The sequence below is a fragment of the Halyomorpha halys genome, unplaced genomic scaffold, assembly GCF_000696795.3.
Source record: "Halyomorpha halys isolate HHAL.00 unplaced genomic scaffold, Hhal_1.1 Scaffold1023.1, whole genome shotgun sequence".
NCBI classification, from domain to species: domain Eukaryota; kingdom Metazoa; phylum Arthropoda; class Insecta; order Hemiptera; family Pentatomidae; genus Halyomorpha; species Halyomorpha halys.
In genome coordinates, this window is record NW_027110911.1 from 577,418 (window position 1) to 603,766 (window position 26,349).

The following is a 26,349-nucleotide window of genomic DNA, read 5'->3' on the forward strand; positions in this document are numbered from 1 at the left end:
GAAATGTCGCCTCTATATTCGCCGGGACCAAAGAATAATGTCAAAAATATCACTAAAAAATACTAGTTATACTCATATTTACTTACTGATAAAATAATAGTACGCTAACTCTATATTTTATGTTTGCTGAGATTGAAATGTAAGCAAAGCTAAACCAATCAAAGCAGTTGTATGCATTTCCTACTACCAAATATGTTATGAGGTAAATGCTGTTTGGCATTCAAATTATGGCTGGAGTTTTTAAAGAAATATTAATATCAATATTAAATACTGAAAACTTATTTTTCTCTGTAATAACGAAAAAAAAAATAATGGGTTGAATCTTACCCCTTCTCGTAGTTTTTGTAACCGAGTTCACCCTTGTGGACGAGAGGTTAATAATACCCGTAACACAAGGTTTTTTTTTATGTCTAATTCAAATTATTTATTTCCTTGCTCCATTGAATTTGTTATTATATATAACGTATAATATTGTATATTTTAAATATTTTTAATAACCAATGACATTCTATGTTCCAGTCTAAAGAATTCAACACACTTCTGTACCAGCTGATGATTGACGATACGACCAACGAAATTCTGCATAATGTGAGTGTTGACTTTTTGGCAACTTTAATAGGCATTTTTTAAAAACTTAATTCTACTACAATAATATTCGTTGAAGTACCATAGTTTCTTGACAGCGAAGCCAATATTTATTCATCTAAAAAGGGGTTTAAATCAAGAGATTATTTTATTTTTGCATTTCTTTACGTATCACCCTCCTTAACGACAGAGAAATATTATAATGTAGTTTTGAGGGCCAACATGATACTGGTGAATCTATTCACAAAACGTATTAAATTTTAATATATTTTATCGGTAAACTTTCATTTATCAAATATCTTCAAATATTAAATAAAAAAAATGAGAAGTTGAACGGGTGGATGAACCTTATGCTCTTGCATATTAGGAGGTAAGGATTTGAGGTAAAGGCTTGCCACCTAGTATTTGAGATTAAGTGATACTGCTTGTTCCATCACTGTAAACAATATATCCTCATTGGATTAAAAAAAAATATAAATAAAATGAAAAAGTTAAATATTATTGAATCAGATCAGAGGACCTCGTTTTTACGAATATCCAAGAAAATTCTTCACAACGAACTACATTTACTCGTATTGATAATTTTTAAAAAAATACATAGGTCTATACAATAAAATACATAGGTCTATACAATAAATTAAAAAGGTCATTACAATAGAAACAAATCAAATAAAACATAACAAATAATAAATTTTATTGGAACACTGCTGATTGGCCACGAATAATATATAGAAAGAAGATAGTGCGAGTGCGGCCAATAAAAATTAAACTCAAATATAAATTAAATAAATAGTTTAATTACAATTTGATTTGTTTTGTTCTTGTCCGCATCCGAACTATCTTCCTTTTATATAAAATTCTATTTAAATGTTTATATTCAAATACTACTTACTTGTACTTAAAATCTTGCCAGTACGCCATCTTGATCTTTTTCACCACAAGAAATTCAAGGATATTAAGAGATCAGGTGATGGAAAGAGAAAGAGTGTTTGTAAACTTACAAATATTAATAATTGTGCATATATATATAAATAGTTGACCGTATAATTTAAAATATGAAGAAGACGGTTGCGGTCAAAGCCTATCGTCTTGAACAGGCCTGATGAAGCATTACAAAGTGCGGCGAAACGTCGGATAATAAATAATTTAAAAATATTTTGTTCTTTTTTGACCGCAAACCTGGCCGTATTCTTCATGTATTTATAATTGTGGCTCGCTGGGAATGGTATTTTAAAATTTTGAATGATGATATGATAGCTATAACGAAAACGTTGACGATTGTAGAGATTGCATTAGAATAAGAGAAAATCCTGAACGCTCAGCATATAAAGTGAACGGGATCCGCAAAAGATAAAGAGTGACGCTGGAAGGACCGTTAGAAGCACGCCTAACGGGAATATTGAAGAAGATCTATTTTTGATAAACATTGAGCGCATATGAAAATAAAAAGAAGAGGTTTACAGATGTATGGTTACTGCTGTAACTGAGTTAGTCTATATTAAATACTTGGATACTCTTGCGATATTCGATGTTTTGGCATAAATCCGCCTCCAATTGAAACCGGTTCGCCCTACTCCACTCCACCTTGCAGTGAAGTATATAGAAAGGTCAGGGCGGAGCGGGCAGGTGCACAATGATCTCAAATGGTGAAAACCCGACATAATTCTCTTTTTTGAGTTCGTCCCTAGTCTAAAACTACCAATGTGTGACCCTTACCTAAAGATCTAAGCTATTTATAATCAGATTATAAGGAGGTTGATAAAAAATTGTAAGGTAGAAGTAATAAAAAACTTGTACTATTTGGCAAACTAACAATTCAGATTTCATGGAATTGTAATTTCACTTATTTTTTTTCTTTTAGCCGATTTTTTATTTTTTAAAGCATAAGATCGAAGTCGATTGAATCAAAAAATAATTTTATTGCTCATCAAATAGTAATCCTAAATTTTGGTAACAGAAAATTTGAAAGAAAATAAGAACATTTGCTGAACTGTAAATTTTCCGGATTCTTGGGAATCTTTATAAATTTGTCCAAAGCTTTCAGACGACAATAATTAATAATCGATAGTTACGAACGACTGCTACCATGGATGTTACACTATGAAGTATTGATAAACATTTACATATTTGACAGATTTCGGCCAAGCAGCTATTTCAGTTCTCATGAAATTGTAATTTCATCTCTTTTATTTGTTTTTCAATTTTGCAGAGAACAAAATTTAAGTTAAACTTTGAAGGAAAGTCTGAACTACAAAAGGCTTCGATAACCTTTTCTTGAACAGCTCTTAAAACCGTCTTACGCAACCATAACAACCACAAACCGTCAAGGAAAGCGATCAATGAAGATTTGATCAACGATTTATTAATTTTGCTAAAACTTCTTATTTTAAATCTATGAGAAAAGAAAAACACTCGTGGACTTATCGTTTAGTTTTCAGCAAAATGAACTACAAGAATTCATAAACCAGTATTAATTTTATTATACAGTAAAAATCCTGTAAAATAATTTCAACTCTGAATTGAGCATACTTCAAACAGATGATAAAAAATATACAAAAAAAAAAAATTATGGCAACACTGTTTTAATCACGACATAGAGATTCGTTATCGTTTTTACAAATTTATAATGTTATCAACATGAAAAAAAACCTTCATCAGTAGTCGAAATGCCGGTTCATTTTGGCAGTAATTAAAAAAAAAAATGCATTATGTTGTTACATAAATAAATCGCAATATTAACATAATTATATTGCAATTTTTAAAACAAAACAGGCTTTCTTGAAGATGATAAACTAATATAGATATTAATCATTTCCCACATATCTTATGTGATGTATAAAGCAATGCAGTTTATTTAAATTAATTAATATATAAAAAACTTATTATTTTTTGTTGATATTAATGTTCAATAAATGGTTTGCTAGGATAAGCTGAGGTTGCACATTTCGATGAAGAGAGAGGTGGTGTTCACTGCTTGTGGATTCTTTAATTTGGACTACACTTTGGTCCATTCGGTGGGTAATTTTCTTTACTTAGTTATATATCATGAAAATATATGTATATATATGTGTGTGAAATTAGTGGACCTATGATGTTAATGAGGAATTAAAATGCTTGTTCTTGTGTGATAAAATGAATATAAAAATATAGTTCATTATTAAATTAACTCGTGATTGATAGCATTATCGATATATTAATAGCTGTATGTCGAGTGATACAGATAGCCTCTCATTATCTCAAATATACATAAAGCCGGGTAGACATTCTATATTATTTTAGAGTACATCCTTAGTAAATCGTCCAGTTTGCAATACCCCCAGTGAATCTTCCAGCTAGTTACATATACATATGACAGCATTTATTCATGTTTTTTTTTTCCACTTCATATAATATGCGTTTCAAGAAATAATAGTATTTAAATGTACCGCCTCATGAATGATACTATCATAAAATAGTTAAACATTATTTTATTATAACTGAATTAAAATCATTTTAATTAATATCATTTCACTAACATGAACAATAAAAGCCCAGCACACTGGAATAGGGATTGATTCCTGGCAGGTGGGGTGGAAGAAACTGATTTTACTCTTCACTGCCCTTAAATTCTGGATAAATAGTTAGTTCCAGTAAACGATGGCAGAGCTCTCTGTCTTTAAAAGTTGGTAGAGTATCAACTTTTGTTGGGTATCCTTTGGATGAAACCAATCAATACTTTCACTTTAGATGGTTCTTATAAGAAGAACATCAAAGTGATCAATGTACAGTGACCGAAGTATTTGCACACCTTTTTTTTTTATTAAATTATGAATTTATGCAATAAAAAAAACCCAATTACTTAAAAAATAAAAGCTATATATCTGTACCTCGGAGGGATACAACACTATGTCCAGTAGTAATTCACATGCTTCAGAAGGATAAAACACCAAGTGGTGTTCTATCCCTCTAAATGAAAGTGGAATTGGTGTTGTTTTAAAACATGCTATATCCGGTTCTAACTGGTTTTGGACATAGTGCTCAATTCCTCTAAGAAATATGAGAAAAGCTGATTTTAACTCTGTAATAAAGTCAATATGGAAAAAAATGGACATAGTGTTGTATCCCTCCGAGGTACAGATATATATATTTATAGCCAAATAACTACAAATAAAATTAAAATAAAAAAAATCTTTCAAAAAAAAAAAACGTCAAACTTACAAAAAATACGGAAAAAAAGTATTGGCACACCTTGTGTTTTATTATTTTTTAAATTTAATATTTTGTTTGAACTCCGATGACATCTATTACCGCTTAAAGGTCTCGGCATTGATTGGACGAGGTTTTTAATTAAATCCGTGTTAATTTGTTCTCAGTCTTGCTGTAAAAGATTCTTGGGGTGGTGTTTTTTGGTGTTATCGAACATTTTTATCTAAAATATGCCACAAATTTTCAATACCATTAGTGTCAGAAGGCTGTGGAGGGAAATGATGTTGTTGGCGAATGTTAAATATTAATTACTCTTTAGTTTTATTGGCTGTATATTTCGGATCATTATCATCCATAAAAATACTCGCATACCAATCCTGAATTACTAATTTGGCTGCACTGACTAGCAGGTTATGGCATAAAACCTTGACATAACCTTCTGCATTTAAAATTCCTTCAATAGGCACGAGATTTCCTGCACCATTATAAGCCACGCATTCCTAAACCATTAAATTAAATTTAGTCTCATCAGAGAATAATACATTTTCCTAAAGGCTGGTGTAGTCCCTAGCAAATAAGAGTCTATTTTTGCAATTGGTTTCACTGATATAAACTTTCTTTCTCGGGATCCTGGTCTAAATTCCTTTAGAGTTCAAAACATTTCTAATTGTTGTAGTGCTTACACAGACCCCAGAAGTCGATTCGACCATATTAGCTAGGACACTTGCACTAACTCCAGGATTTTTTATCGCCTCAATTTTGATTTTTCTTTTCATCCTTATATTTACTTTCTTTGGACGTCCTTCCGTTATTTCCAGTTGTACCTCTTCGAATCTCTTAATTACGTATCTGACAGTAAAAAAATTAATACCTAGCAAATCCACTATTTCGTGATACGATTTTCTTTGATTTCGATATAATATGACTTTTTCACGAAGTAGCGGCACGTACTTCACTTGTTTTTGACATTAGGATCGGTTAAATTAAAACGAACTTAATACATTGAAATATTCTATATATAAAATATTTATAGAAAAGAACAGGATTATACTCAAGCATACAAACAAGAGCAAGTAAACAAATATAGTGAGCAAATACATTTTTCCTTGTGTTCATATTATGTTTAAATAAATTTTCATCATGATCAATTTTTTTAATTGAATTTGTACTGTTTTTTAACAAATTTTAAATGTACTTTTTAGTAAGGAACCTCAGACTATTTTTTTATTATTTAAATTCATTATATAAAGAAAAGACAAGTTGTGCAAGTACTTTCTTCGGTCACTGTAAATGTGCATGATAGTCTACAAGTCGCGTCCATTGGCATCATATTTTTCTTCCTAATGTATTGCAATTACGCGCATCTAGGAATGTTTTGACATGTAATGAATGACCCTTTTGCTTTCTCACATTATTGTTCCAAATAAAATTGATTGCTGTTACCATTACCCTGCAATTATTGTAACACTTAGCACTGTAGTCTGGCTCATGCCATTTCCTTCGAACATTTTGATCATTTCTTAAGATCACCCTTGCGTAAACACAGCACAGCATAGTTAGTTCTTATTAATGTGGATCTTGTTTTGTTTCAGATGATCGCCTCTGCCACAACATACTTAGTCATCTTGATCCAATTCGGCCAGAGCGGTAGTGCGGCTCCAGAATCTCTGCCGACGGTCATAACTAACCTCACTACCACACCGCTTCCTCTGTCCTTGACCACTTACCAGTAAACTGCATCATTTTATTTGTAGAAAGTTGGAGACCAACATTTCCAAAATTATACAAAACCTTACTGACATTGCTACAATTTTTTGGTTGAATTAAATATATTGATTTATATTTTATTTTATTAGCTATAAGATTCCATGGATTTTCACTGTGATGGTTGTTGATTTGAGTTAGAATTATTTCAACATATATGTGAATCTCTAATGGTTTAAATAATATAATAGAGTAAAAAAGGTCAAAATAATCAATTAAAAAATCCTCCAAAAACTTGAATTCAGGACAAGGTGTGAATGAAAAATCGATTTAGTTATGCTCTATACAGCTGATATCCCTAACAATCCTTACACTATCCTCATCACGTATGCAAATGACAGATGTGAGCTCGCAGTTAATAATAACCCTTTAATTGCATCCCAAACTCTCCAATCCTATAGTTCCCGAAGAATGGTGTCGTAATTGGAGGATTCAAATAAATCCCATCAAATCACTTTTTCTCTTCGCCGCAAATCTTCCGACTGCCCTACAATATCCTTTAATAATGTTGCTCTTAACCCTGTCGAACAGATCCGCTACCTTGGACTACATCTGGACAAACAACTAACCTGGAATTCTCACTCAAGACTGAAAAGACAGGAAACTGCACGTCGATTCCGACTATTATAGCACTTACTAGACAAACGGTCTAAACATTCACTCTATTACAAACATTCAAATTATTACATGACTGTAATAAGGCCAATCTGAACATACGGAGTTGAGCTTTGGGGCTCCACTAAACCTTCCCATTTCTTTCGTATCCAATCCTTAGAATCCAAAATCCTTCGTAAAATCCTCAATGCTCTTTATTTTGCCACAAATAAAATCATACAAAAGACCTTAATATCCCCCATATGTAATCGAGCTAGCTCGAACCACATACCATTCCTTCCATTATAATCTCCCTAACCACTCAAACCCACTAGTTTCTAACCTTGCTTCCTCTTCCATTCTTGACAATCCTCTGAAGCGCGTGAAATGAACATGGCCAAGAGTCCTGCTAATGTAAACACGCCATTAGAGTGCTACCAATGGGTAGTTTCTGTACATTTCTTTGTTCTAAATTTCAATAAAAATATGAAAAAAAAAAAAAGTTTTAGTTATGCATAAAAATCGAACTTTCCATCTCTAATTGAGCTTTTGTCTATAGATAAAAATGACAATTAAGCTCTCATTCTTTTTGCTTAATGCTTGATTAAGCCAATTTAAAAAAAAAATGTATTTGACCTTATCTACGTCATTCGAATAACCTTTTATATAAATTGTAATTGATTCATTTTTTCATTAAAATGTAAAGAATTTTTTAGTTAGTAAGATCATTTTAATACAAAAAAAAAAAAAAAGAAGCTTACCATCATATAATAAAACTACAATAAAATAAGCAAACAATGTGATTAGTTAGAACTGCCACCAAATAATTAAACCTTTATTACATTAATACCAATACTAACCCTCTAACCCATCCTCGTTGCTCGGCTTCCTGATGGGCGATCTACATCTTCTTGCTAATGGTTTGGCCAGTTCCTTGACTCTCTTGGTACACTTGGCACGAAGAGATCGGCGCTTAGCACCGTGAGGATGCTCAACCTTGATCCGGTACTCTTCGGGTCTCATTACCGGGAAGGCCAATTCTGATATCCTCTTTGAGCATCTGGCTTTCAGAGACCGTTTTTTCACTTTGAAGACCTCTTCGGCGGGTAGTATATCAACAGGAGGGAGTTTATGGACAGGCTTAGCGAGCTCCAGTATCCTCGGCGTGGCTGTGTAAGGAACAGACGAGTAGAATAAAACCTGGCAATACTGGTAAAGAATGAGTAAGATAAAAAACTAAACTGGCACAAATACATAACAATGGAGAAGGTAACTTTAATGTTTTGGACGTTACATACTTCCATTTCCAGGCCAGGCAGCTTTCCTCCAAATAAGAGAATACATTATTCAAGATTACAGAAAGTGGGAACTAAGAAAAGTTGAATCACAAAAAATGTCCATTTCAACTTTTTTTTAACGCCCTGCTCTAGTTGTTCCTTGGGCTCCAATAGCTGGTTGAAATGATCTTCATCATTATCATAAAAAACCAGTGGTGTAAAGTGTCTCATTGATCACCACAACTTAGGGACAACAAAAGACTAGCTATGCCCAAGGAACAACTACAACAGATGATTTACGACTAAACTAATTGACCAAATTATTAAATTATGATAAAGATTTATTTATTTTTATTTTGGTATACCATAACTTTCTCGCTAAGATGCACCGTTTGGGATAGACGAAGAAAAACCTAATTTGTAACTTTATCAAATTAATTAGCACTTTAGTAAAATTTTTATGAGAGCTAAAATACGTTTAGGTGTTGCATGAATTCTTATGATGAAGAATTTTGATGAACTTTGAAAATATAGTCGTCTTTTGGTTTCAGGTTCACTACCTTGAGACTTGACCGTTATCGTTCAGTTTTGAGTTGTATCGGGCTTAGTTCTCCAAGATACGCGGGGCAATGTAATAAAAAATTATAGCAATGCCGTTTTAACACAAGCTGAACAAAACTTCTGTGTGCGGACCAAAATTAAGAGTGATTGCGTATTCACGGTAAAGTCTGGATTGGGTAATCATTCTCAGGTAAGTTATAGGGCACCTGATCTTTGGTTAGCTATCTTCCCAGTTTGGAGATCGTCCACTTTACTGACAGCCCTCCTATACCACAGTTGTAGGTTGATTCCCCAAATAACGAGCGATCTTCACCCTTGACGAATTCCCTACAGCCTTCCAAGATCTTTCATATTCTGATTTTAATACTTATCGGACCATTAAATAATATCTGATCAAACATCAAAACTTCACAAACACAAGGAAAAACACACAATGCTCTCCTAGCAACATTTGAAGTAGGACAAGTTCCTCTGAAATGTTCTATTGGAGGTTCATCTTCTTCAGTTCACTCCAACATCAGAATTTGTGAATTCATAACTTTATGATGTCTCTCCTTGTATTCTTTTCTCCAAAAGACCCTTTCTTTCACAATTATTTTTCAAACTTCATCTAATGCCGCAGAACTAAAATATTTCTCCAATTTATTTATTTCTTCTCTTTGCCAGAAGAGGGTCTGGATGTGTTTAGAGATAACATTTTTGTTTGTATCATAGTTTTTCATTAGTATTAATTATAACAAGCAATCAGAGCACAAAGGTTGTAATGTACAAATATGATTACAAGATAAATTTTAGAAATAAATACATTATCCTATTACAACCATACGCTATTCAGCAATTTTTCATCCTTGTTTTATAGGAGTACAGATGCAATTTTTTTAAATTTTTATTTTATGTTTGTTATTTGAGATAAATGTGTATATGTTATTAAACAAGATTTAAAATGAAATGAATCAACTTTTGTCTTATGTATATTGACTGTTGTTCAACAACTATACAGAGAGATTTATTAAACAGGGATAAGAATAAATGTAACAAGTTCTTTTTGCTTTGGGTTCCATTAAACATTACAAAAATCTATCAATAAGTGTTTCAATAATTAAATAATGTTCAAGGTTGATACACTTATTCTTTCATCTGAATAAAATGTTACTCACGGAAATAAGGCTTTGAAGTTTTTATAAGTCTTCTTTTTTTTCTATAATGCCCAAAATGTGGTCTATTGGAATCAAAAACATTTATTATAGATTTTCTATTTCCTCTTTTCTTGACAGTCTGAGATATATTTTTTTCTTTCGTTCCTGATTTTAATATACAGGAGCTATCTATGGTGAAATAGATCTTTAAGATTTACTCATTAGACTACTTTTGTTTCATACTACTAAATTAATTTGAATACTTTGACAAATATTAATTTATTTTATACCTTATGTGTCCCACAAAAAAAAAATAAATAAAAATAAAAACTGTTCCAAAAATGTTTTTTAATATAATCAGTGAATGAATATGTTTTGAAAATACCTCTGAATAGAAGAGCCCTTTTCGGAACTTTAAATGGTTTGAAAGCTAAATCTCTTTTAACTGGAATTGGTAGTTCTTTGTGTCTTGCCAGAAACGCTAATCTTTTTGATATTTTGAATTTTTTAGTTTTTTCTTGACCCTGTAACCATTTTGAAGGACCATATATTTCTTATTTTGTTATGTAAGATGAAGGGGCTAGAATTGAACTATTTAAATATGTTACAATTGAAATGGAAATTTATAAGAAATATGAAACAGGCACAGTAAGCTAATATTTTTAATGATAGAAATGATTAAAACTTTAGAAGTTATTACCACTGGAAAATATCATAAGCATCTTGAGGTTATTCCTTTACAATAGCACCAAACATGAAAGGTTTTTTCTTGACGAGAAAGAAGTTTAAAGAAGAATGCATTACAGATAGGCAATATACTCTTTTCACTAAGTGATTTATCAGCGATAGATTTTTGGAAAGACAATGATGTATGAAATGACAATATCCTTCTCTGGTCATCACTTTTTTAGTGAATTAGAGAATATGTTGGGTGAATCAATAGAGCATTGGGTATGAAAAAGAAGGGAATGAATCATTCTGATCTAATAATAGTTATTTAATAAGATTACATAGATGTAAGTCTGGTTATATGGTCATTTCCAGATTTGTCTCCACCTCATAACAGTCAGAAAGGCCATTGCATGGATTGAAGATGCTAGGGATTAGATTTTACCATGCCAATCCTTTTGCTCCCTCTAATTGGCCAGTGGCCTTTTTTACTTCCATTGATGTTTAATAAATTTAAAATCTCTAAAAAATCAGTTTGTTTTAATTTTAATCATTAAAAAATAACAATAAACTGGTTTGATTTCTGTATCCTATCTATGGAGCCCTCCTGGCCTAGGTACCTGTGAACCGCCCCTATCGCCCCACCCATGCATTGGCTCTGACAAACAGGTTGAGGATATAAACAGCCAGACATAGAATTAGTGCATCTTAGCACCTTAGGGGATTCCCTGAATCAAAAGTCATCAGCAGAAAATAAATTTTTGACTTTTAGTTAGGCTAAAACCTTGGTCATTGAGTTCATGGTCAAGACCACTGAACTAAAACAGATATTTATTATCTTACCTTAGTCAAATTTTTATTCAGTTTCGATTCTTTACTTTCGGACAAGGCAGGATCTTCATCAGATTTTTTTTTCGTGGTTGTCACTTCCTATATAAAATTATATTATGAAAATACTTATGAGATATTCCTCACAATTGATAAACTACAATATACATTACATTAGAGCTATTTTATAAAAAATATTTTATTTTATAATATTAATCAAAAATGTTATGGAAAAAACTTTAAACCACATTAAGCCAACATTTTTTATATATATTTTTTTATTATACTATACGTTAATAGAAAATTATATACAAGTAAAAACATCAACATTTTATTTTATAAATTTTACTTCTTTTTTTTTTACTTATAATGAACCCTAAAACTTATCCCAGAAAATATAAATGTAACATATGTAAAGCTTCTAAAAAAGTTGAAACTACTTTGCCATTCTTAAAATAAAAACTGTTTAGTTAGAAATCCAATAGAGTGAGTTTAAAAGTAATTATAAATCTCATTTTAAACAGAAATAAGACAGTTGAGGATGAAACAAGTTTTAATTAAAGTAAAAGAACTATAATCATCATGTTTCAGGAGTTAATTAATAATAAGGTAATTTAAAAATTGTTTTTAACATAGTAGTCAAGGGAGCAAATAAACAAATACATTTTACCCAAATAAGCTGAACAAAATTTGTAATTTAAGCTTTTAATAATAATATACTTTTTATAAAGTATTGAATTTTTTATTATAAAAATGTAGAAGAACAAAAATCCTACAATGACTTCAGTTATTTAAAAAATATATAGGAAAACTAGATTTCTAAATAAACAATACAAGAGTAGTACAGCAGAAATTAATTTTTCCGTAATGGAGATAATGTTTGAAAATGACCCAAAAAAAGGCTAAAAAATTACAAAAATTTAAAGTATGCAGGTATAAAATTACATTTTGACAAGTTTTTATTATTAATAAAAACTGGATTTTTGCCTGGTAAAAAAAACAAAACAGGTTTTTAGGTCCAATTTGACTCTTCATATGTTAATCATTGCATTGGTTTACCTCAACTTTGTAAATTTTACAATAGATAAAATATTACTATGAATAAATATTATTATGAATAAATATTACCATGCATATACCTACATCTGTATAATATGATAAATTTAGTTCTAGCATTCAATTTTATGCAACATAAATCAAAATTTAGCAAAAATTGTGTATAATGTGCAAAATTGTAGAAAAAACAAAAAATGTGCAATTTTGTAAAAAATAAACCTAGTGTTATTTTAATATCTTTTCAATGTTTGGAATTTCTGTTGAGGTTTTGTGGAATTTGAAGATAGAAAACAAAAGATGCAATTGTACAAAAATCCGGTCTCTAATTATTACATAATTTTTTTAAATAAAATATTGGCATAATGTGGTTCAAAGGTTTTTTTCTAAATCTTCTTCATTAATGTTATATGAACAACAACAATAAATTTTATAATAACAAATATTTGATTTGATTCACCTCTGAATTATCTTTAGTGGATATTCTTTCTTCAATTTCATTAAGTTTAGGTACATCACAATCCTGAGAATTTGTATCTATTTTACTTCCCTAGAACATAATCAACCATTCTACTTGAAAAAAAAAATTAAATAGTATATAAAATATTACAACTTACTACTGGTGTAACAAGTTACATATATCCAATAAAATCCTCAACAAATATCCACTAATAGACTGTACCTCATCATAAAAGAAAAAATAGCAAAATTGTGTTAATATATTTGGTTTATTTTTATATGGTATAATATTATTACCATTTTCATTTTTAATTAAAAATGTATAGGTCAATGAAGGAGTCTTCAAAAGGATGTTTTTATTTCTCTGATAACTGTAATTTTTCTTTAGTTATGGCTGCCGTTTATTACAAATAAATGGGATTGCAATCTATAACTGTTAACTGCTCACTTTTAGATTTTAATTAACCTTAAGTAATGTTATTAAATTACAAAAATGATTTGATAATAAAGTAAAATACTAATTATAATTAGAGATGGTTTATTATAAAAGGAAGTAATTGAGAATAACTATATTTATTTATTATTCTTTTATAAAAAAAAGTCTCAAAAAATATTTAAAAATGAGTTATGTAATGAAATATATCCCATATCTTTTTAATTCTAAGAGTATAACAATATGATCTAAAGTAATTTTTCAAATTAATCCATTGTTAGGAGTGCTTTATGTAAAGTGGGAATAAAAAAATCTTTTTTTAATGGAGCGCACTATGCTCTTTTAATGAAGTGATTTTTAGATGAGGTTATACAGCCCAGTATGCTTTCTAATAGGATGTCTAATAGAATGCTTGTGTTCTAATAGGATAATTTCACAGCCAGAAAACGTCTCTGGAGATAATTTCTTGCCAAGCAAGTGAAGCTAGCGAATATCTAAAAGCTATGATCCAATTAAAGCTGTAGTAATAATAGGGTAAGTTATAATCCACAACAGAAAATATTTCCAGTAGGATAATAGATAAATATCTCTGTTTTTTATTTCTTCTTCATCAGGATGTCAAAAAAGAGAGAAATTCCTCTCTCTCGCTCCCTCACTCTCTCTCTACTACCCTCCCTCCTTCACTATCCCTCCATTAATGCATAATAAAGAAAAAAATAAACCAGGGAGTTTGGCTATTGTAGAGGCTTCAAAAAAATGGAAAAGTTAGTACCCTCTTATGTATTGGGATGTTTCTCCAAAATGATTAGAAAAGTCTTATTCCCATCAACCAGTTAAGTGTAAAACGAAAATGAATTTAATCCATTATTGCTTTCAGGATATTCTTAATTAAACTGTATATCATTATAAGATTACCAATGTTCAGAAATTTAAATGTCAACATAACAAAGGCTGGCCAGAAAATTAGTATTTTTTTTTTTATTAATTATATATTTCTTTTTAATTTCAAATTTGTGAAAGTAAAATAACTAATGTTATATTTCCTAATGAATAATTAATAATTATTGCATAAGAGATATATTTTGGGTTTTTGTCTTAAGGCAAATTCCATAATAATACATATAACGTTTAATTTTATGAAGGAGAAGGAAGGACAAAGGGAAAAGAGAAATAATAAAAAATGAAATGTTATTTATAATTAAATATAATAAATATAAGCTAAAATCTAGATTTAACAATTAGAAAAAAGTTTTAAAACTATCTTACCAAAATATCAGTTGGGAGTGATTCTTGGTTGCTAAGATATTTCTCTTCTTTCAGAGTATATCTTGAATCTACTGTATTTGTGTCAGACATACTTGAGGTCTAGAAAATTTTCCAAATATTTTTCTGTAAATGAATAATAACTACCCTCATGATATTACCACCCATTAGCACTTAGGTATTTACTATCAATCATATAGGAGTTAAATGTATAACATATAAATGGAAAAGATTTTTAAGAATGTGTATACCTCTCAATAGTGGCATTTTACACACCGAATACAATCAATGGACTACCACCATTATAAAATCATCTGTTACTTATGTTGCAACCATAAACAAAAAGTAAGAGTCACACAGAATAACATAAAAGATTTATTTGAACTTTGAGTAATGTATTTAATAAAAAAAGAAATAACAAATAATTGATGTACACCAATCATGAATCCTGAAAACTAGTGTTTATACCGTCAAAAATAGAGTGCTAATGGGTGGTAAAATAAAAGAGAGAGTGGCTACCTTCTTGAGTGGGTTTCCAGAAAAAAGTGCATTTTCTTTTACTGTTGTGAGATTATAAACTTTGGGATCATATCTGCTTTTTTCAGGAGATAATTTTTCTCGAGAGGAAGTAACTGATGTGATCTGTAATGAAAATTAGAGGTTTAACTTGCTTGGCGAAGAAGTGTTTACTTCATTCATGAAAGAAATAAGCACTGCAAAAATAAATAAATATATATTAATAAGAATGTTATGTTCTTCTAGGATATTTTTATACTTAACTACAATTTTATAAATGATTATATGTTTCTGGTTAATGCACCATTTAAATGGTAATAAATAAATTTATCTGTAATCTCCTCTAACAAATCCATTTTACATAATCTCTTAATCAAATATCATTTTTGCCTCTTTCTCTGTGTATAACCTAGGTACACAATTGGAAAAGTTAATTCCTAGTTTCAGGATATTTCAGGGGTGAATTTAAGTCATTTTGGAATTGAGTCAGGGCATCAATTTGTTCATCATAAACCCTGAATTTTATGGAATACTTCAGTGTCATTTTCAGCATAAAAACTTGTTCTTTGAATTTGATAAAACTCACTCACCTTTTTGTATTTTGTTTCTAATAATTTTTTCATATTTTTATACAATTTTGTTTTACTGTCACTTATTTGACACGCTGAATGTTTTCTAATCTAAAATAAATAAACAATTAGTAATTATTAAGCCATTGTTATACTTGAAAATAGATATAAATTACAAGAAACCTCAATTGATGAAAGTTTGGTTCCACAGCCTTTGCTTGTCAAATTGTTTTTGTATTTACTCAGACCTTTACACTTATCTGATTCAGCCATTGATACTTTTATTTTGCTGGCACTTTTTATAAGTTTTTTCTTCACCCTAGTTGCGATGACAAACAAAATTGATCAATAAAGACAATTGATAATTTTAAAATCCACTTTAGGACAGCTATTAGAGTAGCACAAAGATATTTGATTGAATAAACAATGAAAAGCTTATTTCATCTAATTTATAATTTATAACATACATTTTATCTGTAGCCACTGCCTTGCTATGCATTTTAATAAAGTGAAATTGTTTATTCTTTATTTTACTTCCCCTGCAAAATATTAATCTAAACTTGATTTAGAGGAAAAAAAATCACTCTTTTTACACATGTGTCAGTTAATTAAACCATATGACAAACCTTTATTCATCTAATATCTTATTTATCTATCTAAACATTTTTATTATTAATAGTTAAATCAAAGAGAAATAGTAACATTATCAAATACATACATTAGTTTACCATTGATGTATTTTAGTTTGCAATGATTACTTCAAATTGTTTCAATCATTTCCAGACCTTATGTGGATGTGTGATAGAGCCAGTTAGAATAAAATTGGCATAGGTCTTGTTTACATTATAAATCTCAGAAAATGCAATGAAAACATGACAAAATTTAAATTGGATTTAACACACAAAAAATGTACATTAAAAAAGGAACATCTACATTGATCAGTCTTGGTTCAGGAAAAAAAAATATTAACCCGACAGAATTGTCTTACTTTTTTCCCCAAAGAGGTGTCCTGTGAACATTTATCTGTATCATAGTAGATTATTTGTAGTATTTTTTTTATATAATTGCTTGTGAAGATGACAAAAATCTTGCAATTACTTTCTATGCAATTTGAAATTGAAAGATCTAAGGTGTTACCTTGGCTCATTAGTTAAAATAAAAAATGCAGGTGTCCAGGTGAGCAAAATGCTCAAATGAGAAAAAAAAGATGTCACGTTAGGATTGTACTGGTGACAGAAGTTCTCGGTCTTAGTGTTGTGAGGAGGCAAAACTAAATTTAGTATAGGTGGTGAGGTAAAAGAGGCACTAACATAAACAAGCAGCAATTACAACATCAAAGGGTTAATGAAAGGAAGTCAAAAGTATAAATAAAACAGATTAAATATTAGGAAGGTATAGACGTTTATTTCTCAATATGAGCAAACTGCTCAAGGCTACAACATTGTTTCTTGAAATGAAATTACGTAATACAATTATATGCACTTAGCCAAAATTAAATTCTAAAGAATTAACAAATATATTTGGTAATTTAATTTTTAATTATGTTGTAGGTAAACTGCTTTCATTTTAACTAATTTTAATTCAGATTGAATATCTCAGACAGTCTTGTTCAGCATTATTGAATTATTATTTTTAATGCCCAATATGTAATTTAAGTACAGCATATGGACCATTCTCCAGATTTGGTGCTATTTAGCTATCAAATTTTTTTGAAAATTAAACTTGATAGATTTAATTATTATTGCCTTCAGGGAATAAATGATCTGATATAATGATGTGATCTTTGATAATATTCTGAATCAGGCATACACATAAAAAAGCAGTTTTTGTGGTAATGACTTAAAAAAAAAAAAAATCTTATTCTAGGGAGTAACATATACGGGGATAATAAGGAGTGATAGATAGAGTACCTAATTACTGTATAAATTATAAGAGAACGTATTTATTTAGTAGTGATCAGTCTTAACCATTTGATCTTAATTAATTTTCAACATAAAACATTGTGTGAAACTCTAACAAAAAAAAGTTGTCCTGCTTAAAAAAACTTGAACCATTCTCACTTTTCCACAATTATGATAATAAAATCCAAGAACCTAAAGGAATATAAGAAGCTTTCAGTACTATTTGTTTGCATAGATGACCTAATTTAATTGGACAAAACATTCTCATGACTTCAGGAAAAAAAAAATTACTAGGAAAAATACCAAACTGGCTAGTAGAAACTTGTTGCTTTAACTGCTGTTTCACTTCAACTTTGTTGGAAGATGAAAATACTATTCTTCTCATTTTTATGACATTTTGGGGTATGAAAGAAGATTAATGATGCCTAGTTTATTAATTTCACAAATAAACTACAAATTGAGAATCCTACTTGTCAAAGCCAAGGGGTTCTAATAGTGAGCAATCGACTATTTTTATCTTTACACTTAAGAGAAAAAAAAAAAAATCTAAGATAAGTATGTACATAAGGAGATCCTGAAATACTATGAAACTATGTAATATATAAAATTTAAGTCTTATCAGTATTTATTTTAATTAACTAGTTTTGATTTAGTATTGTTCAATACGAGGGAGTGACCATTAATAAAAATACTCATACATTTTTCATTCTTTTTCACATCAATATTTGTTTCTAGTATGTCCTGGTCACCTTTTAGTCCAAAAATTTCCTTTGCAAGGGTATTTTATAAATAATATTGGAGGACATTTAATAAACGGGCTAGGGAGTGAACAAAAACCATGTAACAGAGGTAAAAGGTGTTATAGTGATCAGTGTGTTGGGTCTAAAATTCAAATTATATTATAAACCATTATAGTATGACAGAACCATTAAGGAGCGATGTAAAGTATGGTCATTGTTGTAGAAAATTGGTTTTATTATTTAATTTTTAATTAAAATGTTTATTGCAATGTAAATGCTTTGTAAATATAATTATGAATAAAAACCAATATAAATGGCAACACTGTTTTACACGATTACAGAGCTTGCTGTTCCTTTGTTTGGTCTCTTTGCTGGTTGTGTCCATTAGTGCAACATACACTCTTTGTCCTTTTGTTATAAAACTCTTCCTGCTACACAACAGTCATTCCTATGAAACATATCTGATTGTCATGCTGTTATAACAGTATTAACATTTTGGTAGCGTCTGTTTTGTGATGAGGTAGGAATGAGTAAGTCTTGAATGTTCTATTCTTAGTCTAGTGAGTACAACCTTCTCTCTCTTACAGAAAGAGGTACCCCAGAGGTTGATCATCTTCATTTCTTCACAGTATTATTTATGTTATTTCGGTCACTTCGTAACCAAATAATTTACTTTACGTTACTTTGGTCACCTGTCCCAAATACTTTTGATTAACATAAAATTATATAATAATAAAAATAAAACAAATATAAAGAGGTATATTAAACTTTTTTTTTCATAAAATCCCAAATATACATTCATTTAAGACATGTATTTGAGAATGGAATAGGTTCCAAGTTTTAATTTTTTTTGATTTGCCAATTACCACCCTCGTCTTACTATTGGCTTTGCTAATTCTTTGGTACGTTTTGTACACATTGCTTTTAAAGCTCTTTTTGGCACTTGGAAAGCATCCTCCCTTATATCATTGTTTGCAGCTGTTCTTTTGACTATTGGCTCTGCTAGATCGAGAACTCTTTTTGAGGCTAAAATAATGAATTATTATTAATTAACTAATTAATTTATCTACTCTTATTTATAATTACATTAAATTTTATAAAATTTCTCTTTATTTAGCCAATATTCAACATTGCAGCCTGCTATTGGAATAGCAGTCTCCTTTAACTCCATCACTATGGGAAAACTTTAATACAGTATTAAAAAAAATACATATACTGAATGATAGTAATTGTATTTTTTACTTATATTCACTAATAAACTAAGTAAATGTTTACAAATAATGAAAGAAAAACTAACAGGCTGAATAAATTTGAATGAGTTAATTATTTTTTGCAATAACAAAGAATGTATAATAGTTTGAAAACTTCATCATCATGTACTTAATTAAAAATATTATACACGGTATTCTAAGAGTGTGAGTTAAATCAATTAAAAACATCTGCATAGTACATGGCTGGGTATAGCTCCCTTACTATTTTTAACTTTTTTTTTTGTTTTGTTTTTTCTCTTTCCTTCTTTTTGCCAAACTTTATTTTTTGATAATTTATTTTGCTGCATATTTCTATGGCATATATTATTATCTACATTTCTTAGTTAATGATTTGGCATTTGAGAATAAAATCTACGGAACAAGCCTTTGTTGTTTGTTTGTTTATTCAGAAATTAAGGCGTAAAACCTGCTGGTCATCAATGCCAAGAACAAGCCTTTGTTAAAGGATGATAATGCTGGAAGTCAAGTTTACTTTATTTTGATACAGTGAATGTTTTGTAAATGTACTTACATGTTGAAAATACATATATCATTTAAATATATAATGAGTAATTAAATATTATAAGTACATTTATAAAATATTCACTTTCACAAAATAAATCAAACTTGACTTCCACCACCGCTCTAACCCTCTTAATTTAGAGATTATTACCATTAATGAAGTCTAACTAGCTGAAAGATATTTTATACATACGTTTATATTTTAGAGCAGATTTCGTTATGGTAAAGGGTTTATATGCTAGATCTAACCGAGCTTCTTCTGGTAGTTCTCGATGTGCAGCAAGCTCAAGAGTTCTTTTTGTTGCTCTTGCTCTTTGAGATTTTGGGTTGACCTGGCATTATAGAGGAATAGATTACAATAACTATATCTCAATATTAACATCTCACAAAATTAAGAATTAAATAGCATAATCAATTGATTTTAAATAATTTAAACTCTAACATAATCATTATTATATTATTATAGAGCTAATCAATATCAAGTGCTGATGACTGAGGGTCAACTTGGTTGAACTTAATACTATCTGTAGATCCCTAAGCAGAATTATAGATTCATCTTTATTATTACAAAGTTACATTCTATGGAAAAGTTTATCTGTCTTTTCCCTTATTATCACTCTCATTCATTGACTTTGATGTCCCATAACTGATTGCAGTGCCATATGCACTAAAATCCCTATGATTTATAGGGCACTATTCTGCGGTCAATGAAGTAAAACAAATCAAGAATGAATTGTGTAAAGTATGATTGCTTCAAGAAATATAAACCAGCTAATCACTGATGTTGATATAAACTGATGTTCTAAAATAAATAGACTTTGATGAAGAAATTCGTGATTTTGGAAATCAAGAAAAGCACTTTTAAATGTTTAAAAGTAGTTTAATGTTTCTCACTTTTCATATATTAAATAAAGTAATGATTTTAACTAGTATGTTGTTTATTTCTATTGATAATCCAAAGCAGTTTATAAAATAATTTTAATGGCTCCATCTCTAATCTCCAAGTACCTAATTGATAGGAAAACTTAATGTTCCTGATCCGGACATTGAAATCCCAACCGAATCTTTATCCATTTTTAACACTATCTTCCTTAGAGGACAGTATTTTCACAATTTTTCCTATGTGTTTTATTTCATTTAAAATTCTCATTTCTGTTTTAGATCATTCTAATAAAATTTTATTGAACAATTATTACCTTTAATTCAGTAAAAATGTCAACTAACCTCTGAAAATTTAAACCAGATTTTTAATCATTTTCAAAACACTTAAAAAATATGAAAATAAACTAGTGAAATTTTTCCACTTTTTTTTTATTTAATTGATCCTTGTAGAAACAGAAAAAAATAACTTGGCAGAAAAATACTAAAAATTGTGTGACCTCCAGATTATTTATATGCTGTCCAGAGGTGAGGACAGGGATATATAAAGTTATCCAAAATGAAACCAACAATTTTATAAAAGTAATTAATTAGAATTTTTTGTTCAAAATTATAACCACTGATATTGAAAATCTTGATTTAGTTTGAGAAGTAGCTGTTTTTTCTACAACTTCCCTATGTTCGGGTTTTATTTGAATGACCTTTTTGAAAAAGCTCAAGCATCAAAACCTTCTAACCCAAAACAATTCAATGGAATTGGACATTAATTAAGGAAAAGAGAGAAGCAAAGAAGATGTCAGTGCCAGAGAGACATGTCCAAACCCAGCATGTTTTCTACCAAGTTTACTGTTACAATATGCCCATAATCTTTATTAGCATTTATAAAAATTATGTTACTAATTAAAGTTTATAAGATGGACTTGAATATTTATTTATTTATAGATCAGTGTAAATAATTAATTTTTCTACAAGTTTTAAATAAATAGTTGAAAAAGAAATTTAGTTTCAGTTTTGATCAGTTTTTGTAGATACGTAATAAATTTTCATAAGTATTAATCATTTAAACCTATTGAACTCAAAACTATAGCAAATTTGCCACGAAGTAAAAATTCATAATTTGTGCTTTTTAAGAATCATGTTTTTTATTGAACAGAAAATAATATTAAAAAATATTTAAGTTTGGTAATTATAAATTGCAGCGTTTGAATCATTTATAACATTGGTTTCACATTTGTATAGAGTTTATTCAATAATTAGGAAATGGAATAAATTAATTAGTGGTATAAGGCTGATCTAAATACCTGATATGGATCCCAGGGGTCCGGTCGAAACATGTATCGAGGTGTTGGTTTGGAAAGCTGGACTATTCTCACTTCACGTTCTTCTGGAGAAAGAGGTGCTGTTTTTCTTTTCTTTAAATATGAGATATTTCAAAGTTTATTATATTTTTAAAAAATTGCCAAAGGAAAAAATGCTCACCCATTTCTCAAAATGCTTATTCAAAAAATAAGCAATCATGCATTCAATACTTAAAATATAACATTATAATCAACATGAAAAGTAAATGTTATTAAAATTAATTCAATTCATAAAATAAATAAATTAAAAGGAACAAACATTTTCCATATGTAGTCAAAAGATGTGGCTGCCGGTGAGGTTTACACAGCCTCAGATAGTGTACAAGTAGCTAGAACAAAAGGTGCTAGGCTAATGCCTTTATTTGAACAAGTCAGACAGGTAGGATATCAGGTGGGTTGTGAATCACTTCAACATATTTCGTTTTTACTGCCAACAAAAAACTTTTGGAAGTGAAAATTCATTACTGATGTTCAACAACTCAAGAAAAAAAATGTAAACAGGGGTAATTAGATTTCATGACATGAGGTGAAACAGAAGTGGCAGGGGGGAGAAAAACTGGTCTATTCTAGCAGGAAAATTTGTATATAGTAATAGGACATAATAATACGTATTCAAACCGCTCGAACAAAGTCAAACCACTTAACCTGTTTGTATGGAGTGTTTATTTATGTTTGTACCCATCAAAATTTTGGAAAGGTGATTTAGACTAGAGAAAGAAAATTCAAAAAGAACAGGAAAAAAGTTTTGGAAACATGAAAAGTATTCTTTCTTCACTCTTACTAGTATTGCCTTTCACCTAGATGCATCATTCCCTTGGATATTCAGAGAAATGAATTAAAAAGACACTTGGATGCTAAGGGTTTCATCTCAACTAGATAGTGTCACATACAGGTCCAACTAGGCCAAGTATGATCCAAGATTTGTATTGGACGAGTATTGTTATCAGTGCATCATTACTATTAATTGTCAAATGCGGTGACAAATATTTGTCAAATTATCAACTGACCAAGCAAATCATTCATAAATGTAAGCCATCCTTTGGAAACCATGAGGAAACTCATCAATGGTTGTGATAAATGAAAAAATTGCAAACTTACTATGATTGTATCAGCACCCTATTTTTTTTTCTCCTATTTTGGTACACTAATGAGTTCAGTTTTAATCTTATTGCAAAAATCTAAATAAAATAAAAATTTATTATTTTTTAGTTGAAATTTATTATTATTTAAAAATTGATTAGGGATATTCTTATATTTCTTTCATTTTTTAAAAAATTATAAATGAAAAAAGATTTATTTCCCATTAATTAAAATCTATAATTTAATTTTTTTTTGGTAATTTTAAAAGTAGATTACCCATTTTGGAATTGGAGGCTGAGGAGGGATTGGCTTTGGAGCAGCTCTGAGAGCCAACCAATCATCTCTTTCCTTTTCCCAATTCTTATGCTTCCGTTTTGCTTTTCTTGTAGACCTTCTCTCCCTGTGTATTAAAAAAAAAATAATAATAATAAATTGTAGTAATGCAGGCCCTAACCTGTCAACTTCATTATTTAAGTAATAAACCTTGAGTTAGTCTAAAGCATTTTGCCTAAACTTTATCTTGGAATGTAAAATGAAAATAGAATTTTTGCCACCATAATCTTTAATTATTAATGAAATATTCAGATTCAGAGATTTTCGGATTTGATTTTTTTTTCACTAATAAATTCACTCTTTGGAACTAAAAATATCTGACCTTAATATTCATAAGCATTTCTCAAACTCTTTTATTTTACTTATTCACTCAAGAACTATAAAAATATTTACAAGCAATGAATGAACAAATAAACAGAAAAAAAGGATTCATGTGGGTAGAGAATATCCAATGCATCTCAATATAAATTTAAATTTGCATTTTATTAAGGAGATTATTGTTTTAGATTCTTCAAAAAATAAATTTCATATTAACGGTTTTGAATCAATGAATTTGAGTGAATTTGTTTATATATTGAATTCATGGTTGATTTTAGGTATGGAGTATTTAAATCTTTGTGCAGATACCTAAATGAGAAGTTCATGTTGGTGTTATTAGATAAGTATAAATCTAGACTTTTCAGGTAGTGGTGATAGCTCCTACAATGGCAGAAATTAGAAGCCCAGTAACAATTAGCTTCTTATGCCAACTAAGCCTGGTATTCCCAAACTACTTCGTTTATGTACGTAGAAACACGAACTACAAATCAGGGTGTTTAGTATGTTCATTAGAACCCTTCCAAACAATATTGCCCAGTTTCAGAACTTTGGGAATTATATATGATTTTACTATTTTCTGAAACTACTCGAGTATTTTGGCGATTGTAAAATTTGTATTATATAAAGTAGTGTTGGTCAGAAAGATGGTCAAGTATTCCATTAGTGTTAGTTGGTATGGAAGAAATTGTAATTTATTACTCTTCATAGTGATATCAACATTAAAGATATTTCATTGTTCTGTTGAAAAAGTACTATCAGAATGGATCCTGAAGGGCAGCCCAACCCACAGGGTTCCAACTTACATTTACAGAATAACAGAATAAATAATTATTTACCACAGCCAGATCCTTAGAGTTAGTAGTACAGTGCCCTACCACTGAGCCATCCTGCTCCATATATTTAATAAGATATCATTTATAATAAAAAGGTAATTGTAATATTTTTTTGTATAATTGTTTATAATTTATATCATTACTACACAAAAGTAAATAAACCAAAATACACACTTATAAGGTAAAGAAATTGTCCTCGGCTGAGCCAGTTCTAAAAGGCGTGGACCTGGAACAAATGTTAAATTTCCTGGCTCTACATGGTGCTCTGAAGGCAATCTGAAAACAAAAAACACTTTCAATTATATAAACGAAAATCAGAATTCAAAAGATTTACAGATTTTGTCTCCAAACCTTTATGATTGATAAAGCTCAATTTATTCAAATTATGGATATCTATTATGTGAAGTTTATTTGTACCTAGTAAAGGTATTCTTTTCTATGATTCTGTCTGCTTCTCAATTTTATAGAGAGGTTATTATAAATTACTCTATAAATAAAAAAATTATTACAAAGAAGAGGTTTTGTTATTTAGTAATTTGCCTTAAGATTTGGAAGTTTCAAACTGTAAATAGAAGGAGGAGTATGAAAACTTGATCTGATATAATTGTCAGATAAAAGACACAGTACCCACTAAGACCAGACTAGTCTGCCACGCTCCTCTCCAGCCTTTTAACATAAGTAATGGAGAATAGCCGGGGTAGGCTCTCTACTTCTTATACATATTTGAAAAGCAGGTGAGTCTGATCTCAGTAGGCAATCTACTTAAGAGCTCTAGTATAAAATATCAAATGAAAGTTACGATGCTCACACCACACATCTCGTTTGAATTTCATTCAACTGTGTAGAATAACTTAATTGGATCACAGTTGTTAACTGCTGCTTGCTCTAGAGAAACAATATCCAGATGGATCCTTACCAGTTTAAGTGTGGCCTTAATATGAATCACATTACAGTGTAGGGTAATCCAATAATAAGGATCCACTGGTTTTTTATTGTCAATAAGTAAGAACACACTCACCTACCTTGTGGACTAATAATTGGCATCTACTAGTTAGATTTTTTTTTTGGTAAGTGTATGTTGGTTTTTTTTTTAAGAAATAAGATATTTATTATGAACAACTTTATTTCAGTTGTTTTATTTTGCAGAATTCATTTTAAATCATTAAATGTCAATTGAAATGACTAACAAAAAATCTTTTTGGACCACATTAAACTCACATTTTTAAGAAATATTTATTTTTAA

General features: G+C 29.6%; 3 protein-coding genes across 5 annotated transcripts in view; 1 reads left to right on the forward strand and 2 right to left on the reverse strand.

Moving 5' to 3' along the window:
• The window catches only part of Tango14 (transport and golgi organization 14), an 82,931-nt gene extending 76,319 nt beyond the window's left edge, over positions 1-6,612 (forward strand). The window contains exons 5-7 of the transcript XR_001344240.3: positions 520-588; positions 3,510-3,599; positions 6,363-6,612. The gene's annotated coding sequence lies outside the window, so the exon portion shown is untranslated. The remainder of the gene's footprint in view (positions 1-519; positions 589-3,509; positions 3,600-6,362) is intronic.
• A 1,319-nt stretch (positions 6,613-7,931) lies between these two features.
• LOC106687889 (protein FAM133) lies at positions 7,932-16,500 on the reverse strand. Of its 3 annotated transcripts, none has more exons than XM_014432051.3 (10): positions 16,360-16,500; positions 16,076-16,211; positions 15,914-16,003; positions 15,327-15,449; positions 14,811-14,909; positions 13,113-13,202; positions 11,615-11,701; positions 10,488-10,626; positions 10,124-10,291; positions 7,932-8,297 (listed from the first exon to the last, which is right to left on the reverse strand). In XM_014432051.3, the coding sequence occupies exons 1-10, from the start codon at positions 16,389-16,391 to the stop codon at positions 7,984-7,986; spliced, it is 1,278 nt and encodes a 425-aa protein (XP_014287537.1). In that variant the 5' UTR covers positions 16,392-16,500; the 3' UTR covers positions 7,932-7,983. The 3 variants fall into 3 exon arrangements, with proteins under 3 accessions (XP_014287537.1, XP_014287538.1, XP_066905103.1); XM_067049002.1 differs by having other exon boundaries at positions 8,158-8,297; positions 10,124-10,185; XM_014432052.3 differs by lacking the exon at positions 10,124-10,291.
• A 2,776-nt stretch (positions 16,501-19,276) lies between these two features.
• The window catches only part of LOC106687901 (sperm microtubule associated protein 2-like), a 22,616-nt gene continuing 15,543 nt past the window's right edge, over positions 19,277-26,349 (reverse strand). Inside the window, exons 4-8 of the mRNA XM_014432065.2 lie at positions 25,281-25,382; positions 23,899-24,022; positions 22,486-22,596; positions 20,499-20,637; positions 19,277-19,559 (exon numbers count right to left, since the gene is read on the reverse strand). Of these exons, the coding sequence (XP_014287551.1) occupies positions 19,396-19,559; positions 20,499-20,637; positions 22,486-22,596; positions 23,899-24,022; positions 25,281-25,382 (640 nt within the window). The 3' untranslated portion in view covers positions 19,277-19,395. The remainder of the gene's footprint in view (positions 19,560-20,498; positions 20,638-22,485; positions 22,597-23,898; positions 24,023-25,280; positions 25,383-26,349) is intronic.

Bases quoted from the DNA above. Each gene is read 5' to 3' on its own strand.
- LOC106687889 (XM_014432051.3), bottom strand. From the start codon at position 16,391: ATGCATAGCAAGGCAGTGGCTACAGATAAAAT. The intron at 11,702-13,112 runs GTGAATCAAATC...AATTTTATATAG, and splicing joins CCACTAAAGATAATTCAGAG to GAAGTGACAACCACGAAAAA. The intron at 10,292-10,487 runs GTATTTTCAAAA...ATTTCACCATAG, and splicing joins AAGGGCTCTTCTATTCAGAG to ATAGCTCCTGTATATTAAAA.